General features: G+C 56.0%; 1 protein-coding gene across 1 annotated transcript; it reads right to left on the bottom strand.

Moving 5' to 3' along the window:
* Positions 1-733: 733 nt before the first annotated feature.
* PLEKHO2 (pleckstrin homology domain containing O2) lies at positions 734-23,006 on the bottom strand. The gene is made up of 6 exons (XM_004421691.3): positions 22,821-23,006; positions 16,593-16,742; positions 12,309-12,425; positions 7,789-7,893; positions 6,139-6,237; positions 734-3,784 (listed from the first exon to the last, which is right to left on the bottom strand). Exons 1-6 carry the CDS (start codon positions 22,830-22,832, stop codon positions 2,768-2,770), a joined length of 1,500 nt encoding a protein of 499 aa, XP_004421748.1. The 5' UTR covers positions 22,833-23,006; the 3' UTR covers positions 734-2,767.
* Positions 23,007-23,223: the final 217 nt, after the last annotated feature.

Genomic DNA, 23,223 nt, shown 5'->3' with positions numbered 1-23,223 from the left:
TTCTATTAAAAAAGTGGGGGAAGACTGTATTCTTCAAAAACGTCCACATCATGAAAGATAAAGAAAAGCTGTGGAAACATTTCAGATTAAAGGAGACTAAAGAGACATGTATACAATATATGATTCTACACTGGCAGAAAAATATGATAAAGGATATTATTGGTTATAAATGACAAAATTGGAAAATGAACAGTAAGTATCATATCAGTGTTAAATTTACTGAAGTTGATAATTGTACTCTAGTTAATGAGAGAATATACTTATTTTTAGGAAATACACACTGAAGGGGTAAGGGGCCACAATAACTAACTATCCAATGATTCAGAAAAAAATTGTGCATGTGTTAAAGAAAGTGCTCAAAAGATAAACCATTGGGTCAATCTGGGTAAAGAGTATATGCGTTTTCTTTGTATTACTCCTCTTCTTGTAGCTTTTCTCTACGTTTGAAATTACTTCCAAATAAAGTTTTTAAAAATTGAAAAGCATTATTCCTTACGACCACCCCTAGCCTGCAGAAATGTTGTGTGTGGAGGTGAAACTGGAGAGCCTGGCTGAGGTGAGCAGAGATGGAGCACTGCCAGTGGGCAATGTCCCACCAGCCTATGGGAAGGGAGCTCGAGAACAGGGTTTGGACTGGTGATGCCACTGATCAACCACCACCTACGCTCTGCATCCTTTGAGGCCAGCCCTGGAGCTGCTCCCCATACCAACAAACAGGCTTGCGGCAGAGAAGTTCCATAAAAAGGGATTTATTGCCAAACTTCAAGAAAGGCGCTTCATAAGCAGAAGACATGGAATGCCATCCTCCTCAAGGAGGCAGGCAAGGCAGCCCTGCATAGTCCTGATCCTCCTCCCCCTCCCCTGGACGCTGGATTCCCCTTTGGGGCCCAGGCTGCCAAGGCATGGGAACCCCAGAAGAACCAATGGCATTAGGCGACTGGGGTGGCCCCAGAGCTACTTGCTCAGCCTGGTCACTTATCGGAGGAGGAAACTGAGGCTCTAGTCCCTGGAAGCAGGTGACTTGGCTAAGGCCCCAGCCAGCCCAGGCTGCTGGTGGGGAAAGCTATTCCCCAAGAAAAGATGGCAGGGGGCCACATGACTGTGGGCACCTGATGACATTCTTGCACTGCAGACAGATACAGGGACAGGCAGACTGTGGCATGGGAGCCTACTCTGTCCAAGGAGTGTGGTTTGGGATGCCAATTGGGGCTCACGAGCCATGACATCGCTGCTCACCCCCACCCCTGCCCAGTCCAGGCTGCAGAATGGACATCTGCCCCTCCTGATCCCTGGCCACTACCCTCAAGGACAAAGTAGAAGTACAGTAAGAAGGCATTGACCTGCGCCGGCAGGCCTCAGTGGGCACGACTGGCGGCTCGGGGTGGGGCAGTGGGCAGAAGACCAGAGCATGTAGCTGTGACCCTCCCTCTCCTTCAGTAAACAAAAGTGCACATGCAGAAACCCCCTGAGCAGGCCTGTCAGAAGCAGCTCCCACTCCCACAGGCCCCAGGGAGAGTGGCTGCGGCCCTCAGGGCCTCTGCACCTACAGGCTCTGCCTTCAGTACGGCCGCTGCAGCAGGATGGAGACTGGATGTGCTCCTTGAGCTAGGGACAATGGGGGCGGGGGGGGAATGTGCTAGGAAGAGGCTCAGGCTGCAGGCATGGACCAGGAAAGGGACAGGAGAAAATGCTCCTTCCACTAGGAAGTTCAGGAGCAGTCCGTTGGGGGCCTGAGCCAGAGGGATGAGAGGAAGAGGGGAGAGGAAAGTGGTTTCAGGTCCCAACATACCCCCATCAGCATTCGAAGAAATCATGTGATACTGGACCTGTTTGGGTTGAGAAGGAACCACAGAGACCCAGAAATAAATTCCCTCTGGGGAGGCACAGAAGTGGGGGAGGCACAGAAGTGGGGGCGGCTTCTCTTCTGAAGGTTGATTTATCATGAATTACATACAGGATTTTCTGATGTTGACACTGGGACCATTCTGGGGTTCACCTCTACAGGAATGTGCAAGGCTGGACACAAGCTGGTCCAGGGGCAGGGACTAGACTAGTAGACCCTTGAGTTTCTCCTCCACCCTGGAGTCCTCCAATCACAGCTCACCAGAGGGAAAGGCCTGCAGAAGAGGAAAGAGGCCCAGAGAGGGGCCACACAGCAAATGGCTTTCTCACACAGATGACTCTCACCTGCCTTCGGAGGCCCTAGCTGGATTCCAGGTCTCACTCAGCTGAGGGATGACCCTATAGCTGGGACCCAAGGCCTCAGCAGCTGCTCGGAATAGGTGGGTGGGGAGGGTTGGTCACAGCTTGAAGCTGCCTCTGCCATGAGGCTCTCTGCCTGGGAATATCTGGACATGGAGGCTGCAGTGGGGCTCAGCTGTGCTCTATTCAGGAGTCAGGAATGTAAACTACTGGGGTGGGAAGCAGAGATGATGCCACCTCCAGAAACCCCAAGTGTTGTGCCAAAACCCTGGGGCAGTTCGGAACAACCAGGAAAGCACAGTGGTCCCAGGTATGTGCTCCCAGCCCAAGCCCAGAGCCCAGAGCCCAGAGGCCAGGCCAGATAGACTGAGAGTGGCCCTGGGTGGCACCTAGCACCACGGGTCAGGATAGGGCGGAAAGGACACCAGGAGTCTCAGCAGGTCCTGGCCAAACCCCGACACGCCCGATGGCCCTTCTACAGCCTGAGTAGAAGCACATTTCTTAGCAGGGCTGGCCTCTGATGGACTGGGCTGCCAGGAGGGACCATGCCCTGGCCCAGCAGGCCCTAGGGTGCACTTCTCCTGTAGAGGGTCACCAGCTCCTTCCGCTTCTCCTGTAGCCCAGGTGCTTCCTGGTTCAGCTCTCCCAGATCTCTGATCTCCTGCAGGACCTGGGTGGCCTGTCTCAGCTGCTCCACGGCCTGGCTGAGCAATGTTTCGGCGCTCACAGGGGCCGGCTCACTGCCTAGGACCTTGTTCAACAGTTTCTCCGTCTGTTCGGAGGCCACCTTCACCTCCAGCTGGGCCCGATACAGCCGTTCCACAGGCTTCCATGGACGCCGGGGGCCTTCCCCAAGCAGGTCCCCCAGGGAGGAGCAACGGGGATGGAACTGAGGTGGTGGGTCCCAGGGGGGCAGTGCTGCGGATGTTGTTGTGTCCTTTGGGGGAGTTTCTGGGGTGCCCGAAGCCTGGGATGGCTTGTCGGGCTCATGACTCTCATCCACACCGTTCACTGAGACCTGTGCTGGGCCTGGGGCAGAGATCTCAGAGGTCCCAGGACTCTGGGCTGGCCCAGAAGCCTCCACCCCACTCATGGAGGCTTTCAGTTTCTCCGATAAGATCTTGGGTGGGGGTGTAGGGGGCTTCCCACCCTCCTTGGGCGCAGCCTCGGAAGTCTCAGAACAGGGTACTTGGAGCGGTTCTGCACTCTCAGGGTCGGGGGGCTCCTCGGGGCTGGGGTTCTCCCAGCTCACCTTCAGTTTGTCAGGCAGGACCCTGTTGGCAGGCTGCTCAGAGCCACTGTCCTCCCCCACTGGAGTCTCTGAGTCCTCTTGGCTCTCAGGGTGGGCCTCAGAGCTTGCTGAGACGGGGGTGGGGGCTCTCTCCCCTGCAGGGGTTTCCACTCTGTCACCAAGGCTGGTTGTCTCGGGTGCTGGAGACGGCTTGATAGGAGGCATGGGGGGCCGGACTGTCTCCCTGGGCTGGGCTGCACTGACATCATTGCTGGGGGCAAACACTGGTGGCCCACTGTCCGGGACATCGAGGTCTAGGCGTGAAAGCCCATCAGAAGCTGCGTTGGCAACCTGGTGGGGGCAGTACACGGGCGTCATCTTGGATGACTGGCCTTTGGGTCAGATGTGCCCACCTACAAGGGTACTCAAGCCCTCCCATCCAGGCTGCCCAGGCCCCCAGCCCCCACTCTCCACGCCCTCTGGCCTGGCTTCCGAGGTCACTTGATTAGAAGCCGAAGTGATTCTCTGATAAATCCTCTTCTGTCCCTCACTCCCATAGAATTCCCTGTTTTGGGATCACAAGCCAGGAATTCAGAGCCAAGGTGTCTTCCCAGCACCACAGTTTGACTTCTTCTAGCCAGTGAAAGAGGCAGCTCGTTTTAGTGGCTGTTGTACTGGCCTGGGCAGCAGAGGACATGGTTCCAGCCCTGTTTCTTACCCCTTCCTGGCTGTATGGCCTTGGGAGGGTCCCTTCTCTGCAACCACCCACTCAGGGTCCCCACAGGCTGTAGGCGACAGGTCCAGGACTCAACGATAGGACTCCCGAGTTGTCTTGAGCTCACTCACTTCTTCTTCCCCTCCCTTAAGACCTCTGTCTGGTGTGCCAGCCCCTCACCCAGCCCTGCGGCCCAGATCTCTCCAGCCTCTGCCCGCCCAGCTGCTCAGCAGCCTGTGCCCACTCTCCTCACGCCGTCAGATGTGGCCCCAGACATGGGCAGCCCCAGACCAGCTGACCGGCAGAGGAGAACAGCTGCACCAAGCAGGCAGCTGGCCCTGGGGACCCACAGGGACACCCAGCAGCCCCACGGTCATGGGGACACTCTCAGGGGGCCTCAGAGGCCCTGGAGCAGAGCTGGGGAGGGGGCCTCCCCCAAGGTCTCTCAGGTGGTGGGGGTGCTGGCTGGGACCCTCACTCCCTTTCATATGCCCACAAGTGCTCTGGCCAACATATGCACTCAGTCACTGGGACAAGAGCCCCTCTCTGAATTCTTCTCAAACGGTCCCTCCCTCCAAGGCTGGCCCTCCGGCAACACCTCCTAGACCTCCCCCTCAGCATTCCTCTTCTCTCTGGCTACTTCGGTCGCTCCCTCGGCAGGCTTTCTTCCCTCAGTTGACACATGTGAACAGGCTGCCTCGTCTCAAAAATAAACTCTCCAATGATGCTGGCCCCTTTTCTTCTCTCTCTTCCCTTCCATGGTCCCCTTCTCTCTGGCACCCCCAGCTCTGCACCCCATGATAGCCCTGAGCTGACTCCCCTGAGAAAACATGCTATAAGCATTACCACCCGCCTTTCCCTCAGTCCTGCCCTGTGACTAGTAGTGGCTGCCAACCCAGCTGACAGCCCCCAGGTCCTGTGCTCTTCTCTCCCCAGCTGTGCCACTAGCCTCTCTGGTTTCTTCTTCCTTGGCTCCCTACAGCCCCCCATTCCCCAAATGTAGCATTTGCTGAGGTTCTTTCTTGGCCTCCAAGATCTCTCCCCCACCATCCACCCCCATCAGCATCACTAGTCTGAAAAAGGGCTTCTCCCTTACCCCTGCCCTTGCCCATGCCTCCTCCCAAATTTGCTGCGCCCAGGGCCTCCACTCACCCAATCTCCAGGCTTGGGGGCACCTCTGACAACCCTCCCTCTCTGTTTAGTCTGCCTCCTCTAGCCCCATATTCAATAAAAAGCTCAGGTAGCTCTTGCTTCCCAGTGTCACTCCCACTGGCCCCTCCCTTTTCATCCCCCCTAAGGGCCTGGAGGTGTCGCCTCTCCCTTTACTTCCTGGCCCCCTGCCTTTCCCTCCCTCACCCCAACCCACCCTACCCAGAGCCTCAAACTGACCTCTGGAACGCACCCTCCCATCCATCCTGTCCCCAGCTCCAGCATTCAAGGCCTCCACAACTTCCTCCCCACAACCTCGCCTTCCCAGACCATCTCCCAGTCAAAGGGACTTGGCCCACCTTGAACTCTCCTGCCTCGTGCCTCAGTTCACGCCATTCCCTCCACCAGAAATGTCCCTCACACCAAGTCTGCCAATTGAAACCCTTTCTGTCCTTCAAGGCTCAAGTGTCAGTGGGTCCTCTGTGGCCCCTCCTGTCCCGGCCTCTCAGAGCCCTCCACTGTACAGAAATTAGACACAGCTCTGCTTGGAACAGGTCTTTTCTCCAGCTGGAAGCTGTGCTCTGAGAGGCAGGGACTAGCCTCAGGGTCTCAGTTTCCCTCAGGCACCAAGCCTGGCTAAGGCCAGTGTGTGGACTCAACAAGTGAAGGAGGACATCTACACACTGAGCACATATAACACACGTGCCTCCTCACACAGACACCCCGAGTACCACTCAGTCCTCAGGAAGAAGGCAGCCCCAAGCCCGGCTGCCACCCTAAGGAGCTGGGGTCCTAGGCTTAACTGACCTCCCACCTGTCCAAGCCGGGGGCAAAGTCTTACCTCCTTCAGGTGGACTCTCGTGGGCGGCCGGCGCCGCTGGCCCCCACGCACCCGGTCCCGCGTTACGTGCTCCAGGGCACAGCTCTTGTCCACCTTTACCTGGGAAGGAGGAGGAACCAGGTCAGTCCTCACCAGGACTTGGGGAGAGGAGGAAGTGCCCAGGCATTAACCCACCTCAGGGGCAGGTCTGCACCCACATCTTCACTTGACAGGGTAAATCGCCCCACAGTGGCCTCTCTCTTTGAGGCATCCCGTGTCCAGACCTCTGCTCTTCTCTGTCTCTACACTACCTCTGTCGGCTCTGCAGGCAGAGGCTCTCCCTCCCTCGGCAGCTGCCCTCTTTGCCTCAGCCTTCCTGCTCAAATATGGGCTATCAGCCGTTGCCCCTCGGTCTATTGCAAATATATAAGCCGCCCTGAGGCTGCTTTTGTGCTTAGCTGGGGGAGGGGAAGATAATCCATGGTCCCCTGGTACCTGGCTTCCAGAATAGGCCTGTCCTGGCCCCAGTCACTCTCCCAGGACCCCCGGGCACAGCCCAGGAAAGAGCAGGGCCCCTGTCCCTTTGGGGTGGGGGATCTGGAGGGCATATCTCCTCTCTGACAGTAAGGAAAGGAGGTCAGGAGTAGCAGGGAAACCACAGAGTAAGATCCACATGGGAAATCCAGACTCTGAACCCCGGTGCAGCCTGTCCCTGTGATGGGCAATGGCGCTAACACTCTCCAGCCCCCAGATCAGGCTCAGGCTCACCTGGGGGTCCAACTGTCTCTGTTCCCCAGTGAAGGAGTTGGCCCTGTTCCACCAAGACTGGGGGCTGAGGCCCAGTCCATGCTCCTGTGGCCTTAAACACCCACAATATGGCCCATCAGCCCTATCCCAGGAAATGGGGACATGTTCCCCAGCTGGTAATTGGCTGAGAATGACACAGTCACATAAGACATGACACAGGAGCCATAGCTGCAAGTCAAGGGGACCTGGGTGTTAAGAGGTGACTTGCTTGGGAAGATTTGCTCCCCTCAGGTCTCAGCTTCTGCAACCCCAGAGGTCCCTTCAGGTGGCCCCCAGGTCCATTTTATCCCATAGCTACGAATCCATGATGTCAACGCAAATCTTTCCTAGGAGATCTGGCCCCATGGGACACCCACCTGCCCCAAGCCTGATCGTGGCCACTGTTGCCACTGTCACCGCTACGGCACAGGGGGCTGGGCAGCTACTGCAGACAGATAGAGAGGCCAAGGGCTAGAGCCAGCCTGGTCTGGACTTCATCGCCAAACTAAAAAGTGAGCTTTCAGGCTCCCAGCTCACCCCCTCAGACCTCTCTGGCCTGGGCCCACCTGCTGTTTCCAGCTGAGGCTGGGTTGGAAAGGATGCATGGCTGCAACCAGTAAAATTCTACCCTACCTATGTTTTAATTTAAAACAAGTTATTTAATTTCCTTACACCTCAGTTTCTTCATCTATAAAATGGGAACACTACTACCTCCTTTGAGGGGTGTTGTTAGTATTAAATGAGGTAAGAACAGCAGGTTCTTGCCCCAGTGTTTGTAGCAGTGACATAATCAAGGGGTTGTCTGGGTGAGGTGAGGCAGGGTCCTCTCTGAGATCACACACGGTGGGAAAGGGGACACCGAGCCATCCACAGGACTGCACGCACCTCATCGAAAGCCTTGTTTTTGCCTCGGTTGATCCCTTCATTGAGGGCTTTGATCCAGGATTCCTTCTCCTCTCCACTGGGTGCCTGGAATTTGATGTCACTGACCTGCAGGAGGCATGGGTGGGGTGGATGGCAGATGTTTCAACAGGGCTCACATTTGGGGTCTTAAGAAAACTTCCCACCCCAGATCCCAAAGTCTTCTCTGGCACCGCTGGTCAGGAGCAAACCAGAATGACCCCACAACAGGTCTAACACCTCGGCTTTAGGACAAGGGAGCGGACAGATCCAGCAGAGATGGGGCTCTCTCCCTGCACGCAGCTGCCAAAGATTTGGATTAGTCAGCCTTGCCCTGTGGAAAGATCTGGTCTTGCTGCATGTGACTCCTCCAGGCCAGCTGCCTGACCCCTGAGCTTCAGTTTTTCTCTGTAAAGTAGGAGTAGTCCAGTCTACACCCACACCAGGCTGAGGACAATGACAGATATGACAGGCTTGAGGGGTGTCCATTGGTGAAGACCCACTGGAACCAGGGCCACCTTCAGCTCCCCTGTGGGCCCCACAACCAGCCCTGGCTCCAAGTGAGAAAGTCCCAGGGTCTCCTTTCTGGCCTTGAATAATAGACTACAAGAGAGAAAGGGCATTGGGGGTCAAGTCACACCCCTCATCATACAGATAAGGACACAGAGGCTCACCAGATGGGATGGGACTTGGCCAAGGCAGCCTGAAGCAATCCAGTGACTCCTGACTCCACTCCCCACCCCACCCCACCCCACCCCAAAGGTCCCTTCCCATCTCAAGCAGGAGCTCTGAGCTTCTATATTAGAATCAGAGGGCAGCTCAGAGAGCCCCCTCCCTCTCAGGCCCCAAGGTCAGACAGGAAATGGTGGAAGGGATGAGGCCGTGCAAATTGAGGGGCTACCTTGCGTGGTAGACACAGCAGTACGGTCTCTAAGCTGGAGAGACCACCACTTATAGCTGGCTGACCTTGAGCCGCAGTCTCCTCATCTGTAAAAGGAGAACACCACCACGACCTGCCTCATGGAGCTGTGAAGATCACCGATGTATCTACAGTGCTGAATCTGGAGCTCAGCACAGAGTGAGTGCTCACTAGTAGGAATGATCACCATTGCCTTTCTTCTGGACAAAACAGTCCTGGTCTCCTCATCAGGAAACAGGGATAACACCACCTACCACAAGGCAATGCTGAGGGAATTAAACTCGACTAAAGCCAGGATCTGGCACATAGAAGGTACCCAGTAAATAGCTACTGAATGAATGAGCCAGGAAATGAATGAACTGGCCCAAGCTTCCTTCCCTTGCCCATTTTGGGCTGCTGCCCACTCTCTGACCTCAAGATGTCCTAGTTCTTTGCCCGGCGGGTGGCCAGCCTGCCCATCCCCCGCTGTGGTGTAAGATAGCGCCTTCCCTCCTGCCACTGTCTGAGTTATATAACACCGCAGTCCGCCTGGCCCCCTCAGCATCTTCGTTATATAACTTCCTCCTGGCTGCCTCCTCTTTCTCCTCACACAGGGCACTGGGTCCCACCCACCTCCCATGCCAGGCACAGCCAAATGCTCATTTGCATGACCAGGATAAATTCGATCCTGGCAGCAGATCTGCAGTTAAGTCAGAAACCCCAGGGCACCTTGGCAACTGCCTCTTAGCCCAGCCATCAGGGCTGCTGGGGGCTCAGGGAGGGATAGCACTGCATCTGGGCTCTTCAAGGGCCCACGCAATCCTGTGCTGGGGGCTGCGAGAAAGGCGGCCCAGGGCCAGCCCCTCTGAGCCCAGCCGCTGCTCCTGCTCACAGGCCCTGAGTTGATGGGGCCCCTGCTTGGTGCAGGACTTAGCATTCCAGAGAGTTTGAGAGGCATACACCCGAACTCAACAACAGATGCAGCAAGAGTGGGGCAGAGAAAGAGCACTGGTCTAGAAGTCAAGTTCTAGTCTCACTGCCCACAATGGCACCCTGCACAGGTCTCTTCACTACTCGGGGCCTCAATGGGATGAGAACAGAGCCACTGGACCCAATCCGAACTGTGGCCCTTCCTCATTGGCCAGCCCACCTGAGGCAGGCTGAGTGGAGGGTGTCGGCCAAAGGGCTTCCCTAGGAGAGGGAATATGAGGTTAAATGGGACCCAGCCCCACCCTAAGGAACCCTGTAATCCTGGCTGAATGAGCAGGCATCGCCCAAGGGGGATCAGAATAGGGACAAGTAGATATCAAGAAGTGGCTCCTCTTGCCCCATCCGCACATCCTGAAGAGCCACAGGCTGCACAGATCCCTCCCCAAGCCCTTCCAAGAAGCCCCAGGGGCACAGGCCCTGCTAGGAGTTTAGGAGCTAAGGGACTGGCACAGAACAGGCCCACATGGCCTGGAAAAGGAGGGGACAAAACGGCAGAAAGGAAAAAAGTGAAAGGGGGAGAAAGGAAGCAGGAAAGAGGATAAGGGCCAAGCTGGCTGAGACCAGCAGGGCAGCAAGGCCCAGCAGAGGCCACCCTGCTTCCTGGCAGTGTCTGCCTGTGACCTCATGGCAGGGGTGTGGGGACGGGGAGGCAGGAGGGAGAGGGGCATGCAAGACACTGGAGGCTTTGTTTATTTGATTAGAGGGAAAAAAAAAAGGCGGCCTCAGGACCAGACAGCCAGGGTCATGTGACCTCTGGCCAGCCGTGGGCCTCACTGAGGGTGGGGAACACCCAGGGTGATAGGAAAGGAGGGTGAGAGGATGCGGTGAGTGGTGCTCTGCGCGGTCCTCCATCTGTCCTCTGGAGAGCCCCCACTCTGTGTGCGCTCCTGGGGTGGCCAGGGTCAGGGGCCTTGAGCTGGAACCAGGTATGCTGTCCTTCCACTGCCCTGCAGCCCCCACCAACGGCTCCACAGCCCCATCTCCCTGACTGATCGCCCTGTTCCCAGAGTCACCCAGAGCCAACCTGAACTCTGCAGGATTGGGGGATGGATGGCAGGTTGTTGGCCAAAGCAGCTGCACAAACAGGCCTCTCTGAAGGTGCTGTCCCACCCTGAGCTGGGCCTGATCCATCCAGCCCACCACCAGCTGATTCTCAGAGCTGGGGAAAGGAGGTGGCCCGCAGAACAGCACTGGCAGAGGACAGAGAAGCAAGGCCCATCTGTCCCACATCCACATAAGCTCCCTAAGAGACACACAAAGGCCCAGACAGACCTACACCAGGCGAATGCTCACCTGCCCCTGAAGAGGAGCACACACGCACGCCAGGCACAGGCGGCAGACTTTCCCACAGAACGGACTCTGCGTGTCTCTCAAACACACATACACAAATACAGAACCCACTCAGAGAGGAAGCAGCTCTCCAGGAGAGGGTGGGGTCTCCAGGGCCTGAATGACCAAAATGTGGCTCTCCTCTTCTTCAATAAGCCCTAAGCAGCGGATGTCAAGGGAAACCTGGGCCCAGCCCTATGAACCCTCATGACACTATAAACCTGCCCCTACCCTGGGGCACACCCAGGATCAGAGTTCCACAGTTCCTTCTTTGCCCCCACCCACGGCAGAATAGGACAAAAGTCTAGTGAGTAAAGCATCATGGTCTCCTCCAGGGGCCAGAGCCCTGGGGACCACAGAGGACTGGGCTCCCAGGCCCTTAAAGCTGGGGAAGAAACAGAATGGCCTCCAACAGGCCCAGACCAGACCTGTTCCCCAACCTGCAGCCTCTGTGACTCAGCCCCACTCTGCGTGGCTCCACATGATGTGCAGAGGTTGGGGCGAGGCGTGGCCCAACTGCAGATGGGTGCAAGCTGGCGAGAGGTGCTGTATACGCAAGCCCCAAATCTGAACTCCCTCCTGACATCCGTGAAACTACACCATGTGTCAACACCCACCCTGGCAGATTCCCTGCCAGAGATACGTGGTGCAAACAGTGATCTTTCATCTGAACACACAGCATGTCCCAGGGAAAGAACCTCTCAGCAAGAGATTTTCTCCCCCTTCAGCCAAGAAAGGAAAGTGTGAGGAGACGAAAGCTGGGGTCTGCAGGTCTCCGAGCACTGAGTCCGGAATGGAGGGGAGGAGGGGTAGCCCACCCAGAAGGCCTGAGATGAAGGGGAGGCCACACCCTCCCCTCCACCCTAGACTACCACAGGGTGTCAGAGGCCTGGTGGGGTGAAGGCCTCATCCCCAGATTTCCTGCCTCAGCCCTGGACCTCCTGTGTCCAGGGTGTGGGAGAAGGCCAAGGGCCCCACCTTCCACAGGCTACTTTCCAACTATAGCCTGGGAAGGAGGCCCCAGGGTCTGGAAAGGGAGAGGAGAGCAGAGCTCTCAGCAGAGTCCTAAATGCATCTCCTATCAACCAGAGGCTGGGGAGACTCCAAGACAAAATGAGCAAAAGGTCCAACCTGTGGTAGCTCCTGGGTTTGAGACTCAGCCACAGTCAACAGAGAACCTGCAGGCTACAGCCAGGGGCCCAGCTTGCCTTAGAGAGCCTTCCAGGGGTGATCTTCCCAAGGAGACCCTGCCTGCAGAAAGGTCAGGCAGCAGTGTGCATAGCCCTACCTTGTTCCCTGGGGATCGCAACAGGATAAAGCGGTGTTTCCGCTTGAGGAGGGCACGAAGGTCCTGGCACTTCTCATAGCTGCCCAGCTCCACTGTCTCCACACACTTCTGCTCATCCTGGGAGGAGGGAAAGAGAGGGGACACGAACCGATGAGAGCTAGACGCACCCAGACTCTCAAACACCCAGGCCCCGCCCCAGGTCCTGATCCCACTCAGTGAGGGCATCACTTGGTCAGAGGGGGACCTCAGGCTGCCAATCAATCACCCAGATGCGGTATTCAGACCCTGGCAGTAGACGGTGCTCAGTCCGTGCTGGTTGGAGGGATGCCCTCAAGGCTCACCATCCACATGAGAAATGAGGTAGGAGCAGAACTGACTCAAATGTGCCTAAGGCCAAAGCAGGAAACAGGCGAAGCTGGAGAAGCTTAGAAAAGGGTGCCTGGGGGGTCCATGCAGGCCCAGAGGCCAGGCAGAGATTTGTGGAAGAGGTAGCCTGGAAGAAGGAGCAAAATGTCAAAAAATGAGAAAAAAAGAAAAGGCTTTCCAGGCAGAGCCACAGAGGCAAGTGTGAACAAGGCATGAACATGCCCTGCCTTCACCACAGTGATCCTGAGCTGACTTCCCCACTTGGCATCTTCCTCCGCTGACTATTGGCTTGGGATGAGAGGCCACTCTCCATAGCCTGCACAATGGAGAGGGCAAGGGTTCCTTCAAGAGCACCCCCCTCAGCCTGCCACCCTGAGGCCTCATCACTAGAAGGGCTGGTGGCCAGGACAGTGGCAAGCCTCTTCTAGGCCACCCCTGGACACAGGCTAGGCTGCCTTCCTGCCTCCCAGCCCTGGCCCTTGAGTGTTTTCTCCACGTGGGCTCTACCAGCAAGCTGCCTGGTACAAGCTCCTCCCTCATTGGTGGCCAATTGGTTCCTCTTCCAGGAGAGACCCAGCTGGAACAACTTCCTGGAGACTCCACAGAAGTAGAAGCGGCCCTGGGTGGGGGGCACTGCCCTGGGGAGTGGCCAACAAGTTAAGGAAACTTTTGCCGGTTGGACATCATGCAGACAGCCAGCAAAGCATCCACCCAGGGACCGCCTTAGTGCTCTGCAGTTTGGGGTGGAATATCTGGGAGGCAGTGCCTCGATTATTTGCAGAGGAAATGTCCCAATTTCTCTCCCTGATAATCTACACATACTGAGAAACCCTGACACTTAGCGAGCACTTTTGCATCCCTGATTCTCCTGAGCCTCTCAATCACCCTGAAAGCCTTGAGCTCCAGTATTTGCCTCAGTTTACAGAGGAAGAGAATGAGGCCTGGAGGCGAAGTGATTTGCCCTAGGAGCACAGACCCAAGGGGCAGGGCCAAACTCAAACCCACAGCCTCTGACCCCCAGGCCAGAGCTCTGTCCCGCCCACTACGCTCCTCCCAGAGGCTCAGACAGTGCCGTAGCAACAGGTTGCTCTGCATCAATGGTCCTCCAACTGTGGCACTGGGCCAGCAGCAGCCGCCATCACCTGAGAACTCATTAGAAATGCAAATTCTCAGGTCCTGTCCCTACTGAATCATAATCTTAGGGGAATGGGCCTGGCAATCTGAGTTTTAACAAGCCCTCCAAGTGATTCTGATGTATGCAAAAGTTTGAGAACCTCTGCTCCACACCAGAGGTTCTCAACTTTGGTGGCACCTGGGAGTTATAAAAACCCCAATGCCCAGCCAACATCCAATTACATCAGGATCCCTGAGGCGTGGAGCCCAGACATCAGTATTTTTCAAAGCAGATGACTATGCAGCTAAGGTGGATGACCACCGATCTACTCTCTCTTCAGCACCTCAGGGAAAGGGGAACAGACGCCCAGGGTGGCCAGATCTTTCCCACCCAGATTCAGTCAAGTGTCTTTTCCCATTTTCACCTCCACACATCTCTTTCCAACCCCTAGTCTCCAATCCCTTCCAGGTTCCTCCACTCAACACAAGGGCTAGTCAAATCCACCTGCTCCAGGAAGCTCCCCGCCCACTCCCAGAAGCCCAAGCCTTGGTGCTCTCTCTGTGCTCTGAGGCCCCCCCCATCCACAAAGCACCTGCCAAGTATAGGCACCATACTAGATGCTAGGGATGCCCTGCCACAGGAACAAACAGCCCTAACTCCCTGCCGCCATCTCTGTCTACCCTACGCTGCATGTGTCTGTTCTCCTTTCTGTCCCTGCTGCAGCGCCCTATAAGAGGCAGCCCTCAAGAGAGACATACGTAGGACTAGTTTGCTGGACTGAATGCCTGACACAGAGTGAGACCCCAGGAAGTCCTACCTTGGAAGCTGCCTGGGGAAGGACCCCCCCCACGGGGTGCAGCTCACCTGCCCCATGTGCACAGGCCTCCCCGAACTGGACAACTACTGGCCCAAACATACCCTCCTCTGTCTAGGAACAAAAAGTTCATCTCCACCACCCAGCTCCCCACGGCTGCCTGTCCTGGGTCTCCTCTGCACCCGAAACGCTGAATCATCCGGCCCTTCTGCAGCTCAGAAAAACGGATACACCAGCAGGCACTGGGCGGGGGCAGCATTTTTGGAATGTCAGCCTCACTGACAGCAAAGAAAGAGCCAAGAGCCATTCGCACTCGCCTAGTTCCTTACATCAGAAAGAGGAATTGAACTAATAAGCATTTCTCAATTCCTACTCCTGGGCCAAGGTCCCCCACCCCTGAGTGCTAAGTTCTTAAAACTGCACTCAGGTTTTAATAGTGATTTTTTTTAAAGCTTGATTTATATTTTTCATACTTAGGGGATGTGAAATCCTTCCTGCTTCCCAGCCATGGCCAGATGTGGAGAGGCAGCCCAGGACAAGTCTGACAGCATCTGACGGGCTGACAGCTGGGGGCCTGTCACTCAACTCTTATGGCAGCCAGGACTGGAAGAAGCTGCGACAACCCCCCTTTATTTATAAAAATATCCCCCTGCTGCCACCACAGCACATCCTAATTTGGTGACAGCGGTAGTATAGAATACCTGGGGGGCTGTCTGCACAATTCACCCCCTTGCCCTCCTACAGCAGCTTCTCTGACACCCCAACTCTATGAGCCTGGGGACTCGGGCAGGCAAGGCAAGGTGCTCCTCAAAGGCAGCTCCTTTAAATACCGAGATCTGGTGGCCCAACTTTTCTTGGCCTAGGACAATTATGAATTTGCCAAGATACCCTGAGGCATGCTGAGAGAGGTTGATGGGGAATGGGCAGGATCCCCTTTCTGCTGCCCCTAGGCCAGTTCCTCCCCGGGTATCCCATTGATCAACGGCACACAGCGATAGCCCATTTTCAGCGGATGGGGCCTCTGGTAGCCTCAACCCCAGCACACAAACAGCATTTACAGGTAAAAGCCCCCTTTCCTCCTCAGGTCTTCACCCAGAGCTTCATCGACTCTTACTCAACACACAATTGTAGCATCCTTGGTTGTCCAACTTCCGAGGCTGCTGAAACGAGAAGCGGCACAACCTGAAGTGGAAAGACGTGAGGACTGTGGGAGGCACAAGGACAGCAGAAATGGCAACTGGCAGCTTGATGTCCAAGAAGAAAGAAAAGCTGAAAAGTACAGCCTGGCGGTATGGAACAGTCTAATAAGTGACTCGGAGCCACCAAGGAAAGACTCATTTTAGGCCGGCACCTTCTGTTGGAGAAGGCAGAGAATATTCAACATATTTCAGAGGATTTCCACCAAAAATATGTTTTAGAGTCTACATGCTGGTGTGTCTGGGCGGAAAGAGCACTGGATTTGGTTCTAGACCTGACTCCTTCATTCACTGAGAAGCTGACAGCATTTGGCCACCCTGGGCCTCAGTATCCTCTTCTGTAGAAGGTAACATGATGACCACTCTCATGGGACTATTGCATCTGTCATATAAGAGGTATATAAGAGCTCCAAACAAGCATGAGCGATAAGTATTATTTCTACTATCATTGCTGAATGGAGCAAACTTCAGTTTCCTGGAACATTCACATATGTAGAACCTAGCCCAGGGACAAGGAGTTGCAGTGTCGGTGTACAGTTGAGGAGACACACACATCCCTATGCACATACACTTCAAAGAGCCCCTCATCCAGGAGCCCTAGACTTGCACCTAGAGGTATCGTCCCCATACCACAGACACCCAGAGAAGATCAGGCACTTTTAAAGGTTGCACAGCATGTCAAAAGTGGAGCAGGTCTTCCAGTCCCGGTTCTGGGATCCACCTGCTGGCCTGGGCTGCCCTCACTTTGCTCCCTGCCCCAGCACCCCCAACCTCAGGGCCAGGCAGGTCCTTACCTCGTTCTCATAGACCAGCAGCTGGGCCTGGCAGAGGAGCAGATAGCGGTCTTTCCAGAACCCCAGGAGGCCTCCGCTGCTCTTCTTGATCCAGCCAGCCTTGTCCGCCGTCCGCGCTCCCCGAACCTTCTCGCCCCCCTCCTTCACACCCTGTAAGACAGCACCAGGACATGCCATGAGGGTTGCTGCCATGGGCCACACAGTCCACAGGCCACACAAGGGATGCGTACCTTTGCTGGATACCTACTGATATCATCGCATGTGAGCTTCCCTACAACCCCCAAGGCAGATATTCTTAATCCAGTATTAGAAATAACAGTAATAACAGCAGCAACAACAATAATAATAGCAGCAGCCACCTTATATTGAGACACCATATTACATTTTACACACATCATCTCATTTAACCCACACAACCACCCTCCAAGGCAATAGCATCGTTATCCACATGTCACAGAACCCAAACTAAAGCTTGGAGAGGCGAGATGACTTGCCAGAGTCACACAGCTGGAATGACAAAGCTAGAATTCAAACTGGGTCTCTGACCCCACGTTCTTCCTGCCGCACCGTTCTGCCTCCCATGTGTTCATTCAACCAGTCAACAAACGTTGTACTGAGCACCTACAAGGTCACAGGGGCTGGAGTAGGCAGAGAAGAATGAAAATAACACATCTCTGCCCTCATAGAGTTGGCAATTCAGGCAGGAGGGGCTGACAAATAAACACCAGACATGAACACATTAACAAGTGTGAAATGCTATGAAGGCAACAGGGAAGGGATAGTGAAGAAGGGGGCAGTGAGAGAGGACAGTGGGGAACCTGGTTCAGGTTGGGGTGGCCCAGGAAGGCCTCCCAGAGGAGAGCACAGTTAAGCAGGATCAGAGGAGGGAAGGAGGCAGGCAGGCAAAGTGGTAATCTGTCTCTCTACCCCCCCTTCTAGAGAGCCCACTCTGCAGCCCCTGCTTCCTGCCCCAAAGCAGGAGGCTCCTCTCCCCTCATCCCTGCCCCAGGCCAGGACTTTGGGGCCACTAACCCCCCTGGTGGGGGCTCCAAGGACTCTGCCTTCGACCACAAGCTGGTACAAGAGGTAAACTTGAGCCCTTCTCTAGGACACAGCAGCCACCCTGGAGCCTCCAGGCCCGCCACTGATATCTTGTGCCCCTCAACTTCCTGCTTGTGTAGCTGGATGCCAGGTGGGATCAGATTCACCTCTGGTCCCCAGCACCCAGCACTGTTCCTTTACACATACTGGGTGCTCAAGAAATATCTGTGAAATGGAAATAAAAATACACCCAATTTGCTAACCACTTTGCTTCAGTAACTGGTACCCACAGTAGTGAGTGTGAAGGGGAGGGTGGAGGAGAGGGGGTCAAGAGCATGTCAGAATCTAGAGGATGCTAGAAGGAAATTAGCATTGCCTAATTCTGACCACTTTATAATTTACATAAAGCTCAAAAAAGGGGCCCCAGTTAAAAGGAGCACACCTCTCCCCAGGGATACCGTGTGGCCACAGCCGCCTTTGGAAGGACAAGCCCAGGCAGACAGAAGTGTGGTGAGCTGTCAGGGGCTGGGCAGGGCACAGCCTCCCTGCTCTCTGTCATGGAAGGGGAGCCCTGGCCTGGTTCTCACTGTGGCCTCCTCCCACTCTGAACTGCACATTCCGGTGGCTGCGAGTCTGAGCTTTGAAGCCCAAGTCACACAGACCAGAGTCAAGTCACTCAATCTCTCTAAGCCTCAGCGTCTCCATCTATGAAATGGAGATATTAACAGGAGTTGCAAAGATTATAACTCCATGAGGGCAGGGATTTTTGTTTTGTTTACTGCTGTATGCCCAGTGCCTATACAGTGTCTGGCACACAGTAGTTGCTCAATAAATGTTTGTTGCTGAATAAAGATACGGCATATACAGCAGTGCCTAAACTCAGTAAATGGTAGCTGTTATTATTGTTACTGTTGTCATCACTACCATCCCCTCTGGCTCTCAGGGACCCTCTCCCTGGTCCTGGTTCAGAATACAGGACAGGACCTTTCTAGCTTAGCTGCTGGTCCTCAATACCCCAGGAGCTCCAGGATTGTAGGATGCCCCCTCAGGGTCTCTCCCTAACTTGTAGATGGCGAGAGAAATGGGGGAGTGGGATGGTCCCAAACGGTCTTCCCGGATGGAGGAACAAGGAAGTGGGAGGCTTGCCTACCCGCCAGTTAGGAACCACCCTGACCAGGGGAAGAGGAGACTTCAGGGCTTTTCGATGAGAAGGGGGAGGCTCTCACATCGTCTTATGCACACACTCCCCGCACCCCCTCCCGCATCACCAAAGACCCTGTGGTCAGCCCCATGGGCTGTGTGACCTGCAGGGGCCTCATCCTCTCAGTGATCCCTGCAAGCTGGCCCAGGCCCAGGGCTGGAAGGGAAGAAGTGGGAAATGGGAAACCCCACCCCACATTTCACACATCACACCCTCCATTAGCAACTGCGGCGCTGTTGGCCACCTCTAGGTCTGCAGACTCTCGGTCTCTCTTAAACAACGCAGTAGGGACTGTGGAACGCAGTAGGGACTGTGGAACGGTGAAACTGCTGCCTGGATCTCCCACCTCTGAGCTCCAAGCTCACCTCCTGCTTTTCAGGGCCCCACCCACCACCCCATGGGCTCTCAAACCCCTTTCTAAACTCCCTCCGCTTGTGACCTCCCCTGCCTGCCTCACCCACTGCCTGAAACGTGAAAACTTCCTGCCCGCTAGAAGATCCAGGGGGCAAGGCTGGAACCTTGTGCCTTGACCACTGTCCTGTCCAGGTGTAACAGAGCAGTACCCAGTGAACACCATGACTGGATGAACTAGAGAAGCAAGTCCAGGGCCTTTAGGGATGGGTGGGACCAGGATGGGCAGAAGGCACTTTGGGATGGGTGAGTGACAACTGAGAGGCTGGAGGTGGCATGAACCACAGCCCAGGAAAGAGTCTCCTTGTCAGGAATCAGACACAGCAAGAGCCACCCAAGGGAGGCCTGGCTGGAGGTCAGAGTCCTGCCTGCCTGCCACGCTTCACCCAGCCCCTCTCTGCCCCTCAGACACTCTCCCACCAGGGGCCTGGCTATGCCCCAGGAAGTTTTAATAAGTGGCCTCTCCCCTTGGCAGGGCTCACAGGGGAGGTTTCGTCCTGCTCAGCCCAGTTTCTCAGCCTCCTCTCCTCTTACTGACGAGCTGACCACAGTTCTTCCTGTTTTACCCTCTCCTCTCCCATCCATCCTCACTCAGGCCCTCCCCTGCCCACTGTGAGCAGCTCCTGAGGCACCCCTGGGCACCAGCCCGGCTCTCCTTTGACTGAGGTGGGAAGGTCTCCAGGTCATTCATTAAAAAAGAAGAAAAAAAATGCCAGGTCACCCCTACCCTGTGCACAGAGGGGAGCAGGTGGAAAGCCACAATGCAGGCCATGACAGAGGGAGGAGACCAGCAGAAGAAACTTTGTTGGCACCTTACATCACAGGGAGCTTATGACAATGACCTTTGCCCTTGGACTAAACCAAACGATGCTCTGACCAAACTCTGCTAAGAACCCATGTCAGAGCCCTGTGATGGGGCAATCCGAGAGAGGAAGCACAGGCTCTGCCCTGGGGAACTTCCAGTCTGATGGGGGCAACGTAGACTCTGCACAAGGGAAGTCCCCAGTCAGGGGGTTGGGTGAGCATCCCCCGCTTAAGAGAGCCCCAGGCTGTTGGGAGAGACACAGCACCTACCCGGAGGGATACCTCAGTCCTAGCTCTCTAGTGGGGTAAGGGCTTGGGGTGAGTTTGGGAAGCTCTTGTAGAAGGTAGGGTTTGGGTAGGACTGTGAGGAGGGAAAGAGACACACACCTTGGCCCAGAGGAGAAGGAAAAGCACAAAGGGTATCAAAGACCTTATACTCTCACCTCCTTCACTAGAAAAAGAGAAAGTACAGCCCAGAAAGGGCCAGAGAGGAGCTCAAGGTCACAAAACCAGTGCTGGGACAGGACACTGTCCTGCCTCTCTCTAGATGAGTAAGGGCAAATGGGAAGCCTGGAGCCACTGAAGGCCAAGCAAGGGAAAGGCATGACTGAGAGGGCAGGGGGCAGAACCCCAGGGCAGAGACAGGAAAGCCTGGGTCCAGGTTTTTAACCTCACCTCAGTGGCAACAATACCTCATGTTGATATTTGCAGTTTTCAAAGCTTTTGCACATATATCATCACATTTCTGGATCACCCACCTCCCTCATTTTATAGATGGGGAAACTGAGGCCCTGAGAACACAAGTAGACAGACGCCCAGTGCCCTGGGCATCATCACCAAGCCTCAGCCTGATGGGGACTACCAACCCACTACACAGAGGAGGTCACTTGTCTAAGAGGGCTTGGCACCAGAGTGGCCGGGGCATGGGGAGGAAGCTCAAAGCTACAGGGAGGGCTGAAAGCAGCCATGTGGGAGTGAGGTGATGAGGCCAGACTGGGGTCATGGGGCAGAGCAGGTGACTATGATCTAAGAGGTGTTTTAGAGAAACAAAGATGGGTACTAAGGCCTAGAGAAACAAGGGGAAGTGATTGGGAGAAGAAATGGAAGGAAAAGAGTTAGGGATGTCAAAGGGGAGGTAGGGGATAGGGAGCCCCTGGCTGTGTAGGGAGGAGGCGGGCAGGACCTTAGCTGGCCCAGCTATGCAGGGAGCTTTTGGCATCTAGGAGTCAGTAAGTGGCAATGTTAGCGACTCAGGACAAGCGGGAGTTCAAGGCTAGGCTCGGCTGGCCTGGCCATGAGACAAACCGAGACAAACTATCGGCTCAGGAGGCCCCAGGAGAACTTCCCTTAATTGGGGGCCAGAGCAGATCAGGAGATGGAGTAATCCTGACCCACATCCTCTAGGAGAAGGGGAGGGGCCACAGCCAGACAGCACAGCTCTCACAACAGGGGCCTGGGGCCGGGCAGGACAGCCCCACCCGTCAGCAAGAAACCACAGCAAATCATAGTGGCCTGACTTTGCCCCCTACTTCCACCCACTCTGAGAGAAAGGACCGCAATCATACTGTCAGGACCAGGAGAAGAGGCCAGGCCCTATATTTTATAGAAGAGGAAATGCAGGCTGAGAGGGGAAGTGACTTATCTACCATCCCACAGAAATGCAGGGCCTAGCCTGGAGGGAACCCAGACAGACAGCCCAGCTGCCCCTGGGCAGTAGCCCCAGGAAATAGGGAGATGGGCACTGATGGGGACACAGGCAGCCTGGTCCACTCAGGGCTCCTCATCTGGCCAGGTTTGCCCCAAGAGTGAAAGCTTCATCTTTCCTCCCCATCCATCCAGGCAAAGACACATCCCCTCCCCTTGGGCCGGGAGGGGCAGAAGCTGAGACCCCCTCAGAGGACAAGAAGCAAAGTCCTCTAGACTCAGTAGGCCACTCCTCCACAGGCATAAATTAAGTGTTTGCTGTATGCTTGGATGGTGGGGCTGCTGGAAGAATTGAGTATGTAAGTAAAGGGCAGGAGTCAGAGTGCCTGACCCCACCCCAGAACAAGAGGGTCCTGAGGGGGAAGAGGGAGGCTCAAGGGGCACTGCTGGTCCAGCTGCCCAGCTCCTCCAGGGAGTTAGCCCTCCCAGAGATGTAGGGAAAGTAGGGGCCAGGATCAGCCCCTACCTGGGCCTGACTCCAGGCCAGCAGAGAGGGCAGGGGAAAGGGGACTCATATAGGGGAGAAAAATGCAACTTCTCCAGTCCTCTGGCCATCAGACACAGTCATAGCCTCAAGATTCCTTGAGACAGGGACTCCAGACGCACAGACCTCCCCCTCACCCCTCGACAACACAAACACACACACACACAGTCTGCCCCCTCAGGATCCGACCTGGCCGGCATGGGGAGTCAACAGTAACTGGGGTTTGAGGCCAGCAACCCAAGCCACTTTTAGCAAGTCATCAAACTGATCAGAGCCTCAGTCTCCCCATCAGTCCAATGGGAACAATAACAACCACCATGCCCACAGTTGGTGAGAGAAGCCAGAGATCATGAAGAAGGACGGGTCTCCGAAGCGCCGGACGCAGATCGCTACCCGCGCCTCTGCCTCATCCGCCCAGGCTCTGCCTGGGACGGGGGTGGGGGCGGGGGGTGGGGTAGGGGTGGTGTCCAGAGACTGGCGGGAGAGGGGCTGGCTGGAACAAGGGCCTGAGCCCAGGACCCCCCAACCGCCGTGAGGGGCTCGAAGACCCCAGCCCAGGTCCCCTGCCTGGCCCGGCCCTCACCTCCTCCTCCATGGCGAGTCAGTTGAAGTCTGGCCGCTTGGCCGCTCACCCCCGACGCCGCGCGGGCTCCACCACCTCCATCCACGCCCGGCCGGGCGGCGGCTGTCTGCGTTCTGTCCCGCGGGCCGCCAGGGCCCAAGAAACTTCGGGGGGGCGGGGCCCGGGGCGGGGAGAGGCTTCCGGGGGCCGGGGGGCGGGGCCTGGCGAGTGGAATAGCGGGGCCTGGAGGCCGGGGGCCGGGGCGGGAAACGGGGGCGGGGCCGGAGCTGAGGGAGGAACCTGGGCGGGGCCGGGCGTGGGTCTGGGGACTGGATGGAGGAGCCCGAGCCCGAGGAAGAGGGAGGGACAAGGCGGAGAGCGAGTTCCTCGACCCGCAGAGGGAAAGGGACTGGGAGGGGATAAA

Source organism: Ceratotherium simum, chromosome 3 (assembly GCF_057802395.1).
Source record: "Ceratotherium simum simum isolate JZ-2026a chromosome 3, ASM5780239v1, whole genome shotgun sequence".
In the NCBI taxonomy this organism is placed as follows: Eukaryota; Metazoa; Chordata; class Mammalia; order Perissodactyla; family Rhinocerotidae; genus Ceratotherium; species Ceratotherium simum.
Note: the sequence above shows the minus strand (reverse complement) of the source record. Positions and strands in the feature narration are given on the sequence as shown.

Coding starts and splice junctions, on each gene's coding strand:
- PLEKHO2 (XM_004421691.3), bottom strand. Junction 7,894..12,308: donor TGCGATCCCCAGGGAACAAG/GTAGGGCTATGC, acceptor TGCCTCCTGCAG/GTCAGTGACATCAAATTCCA. Junction 6,238..7,788: donor AAAACAAGGCTTTCGATGAG/GTGCGTGCAGTC, acceptor CCTCCTTCCCAG/GTAAAGGTGGACAAGAGCTG.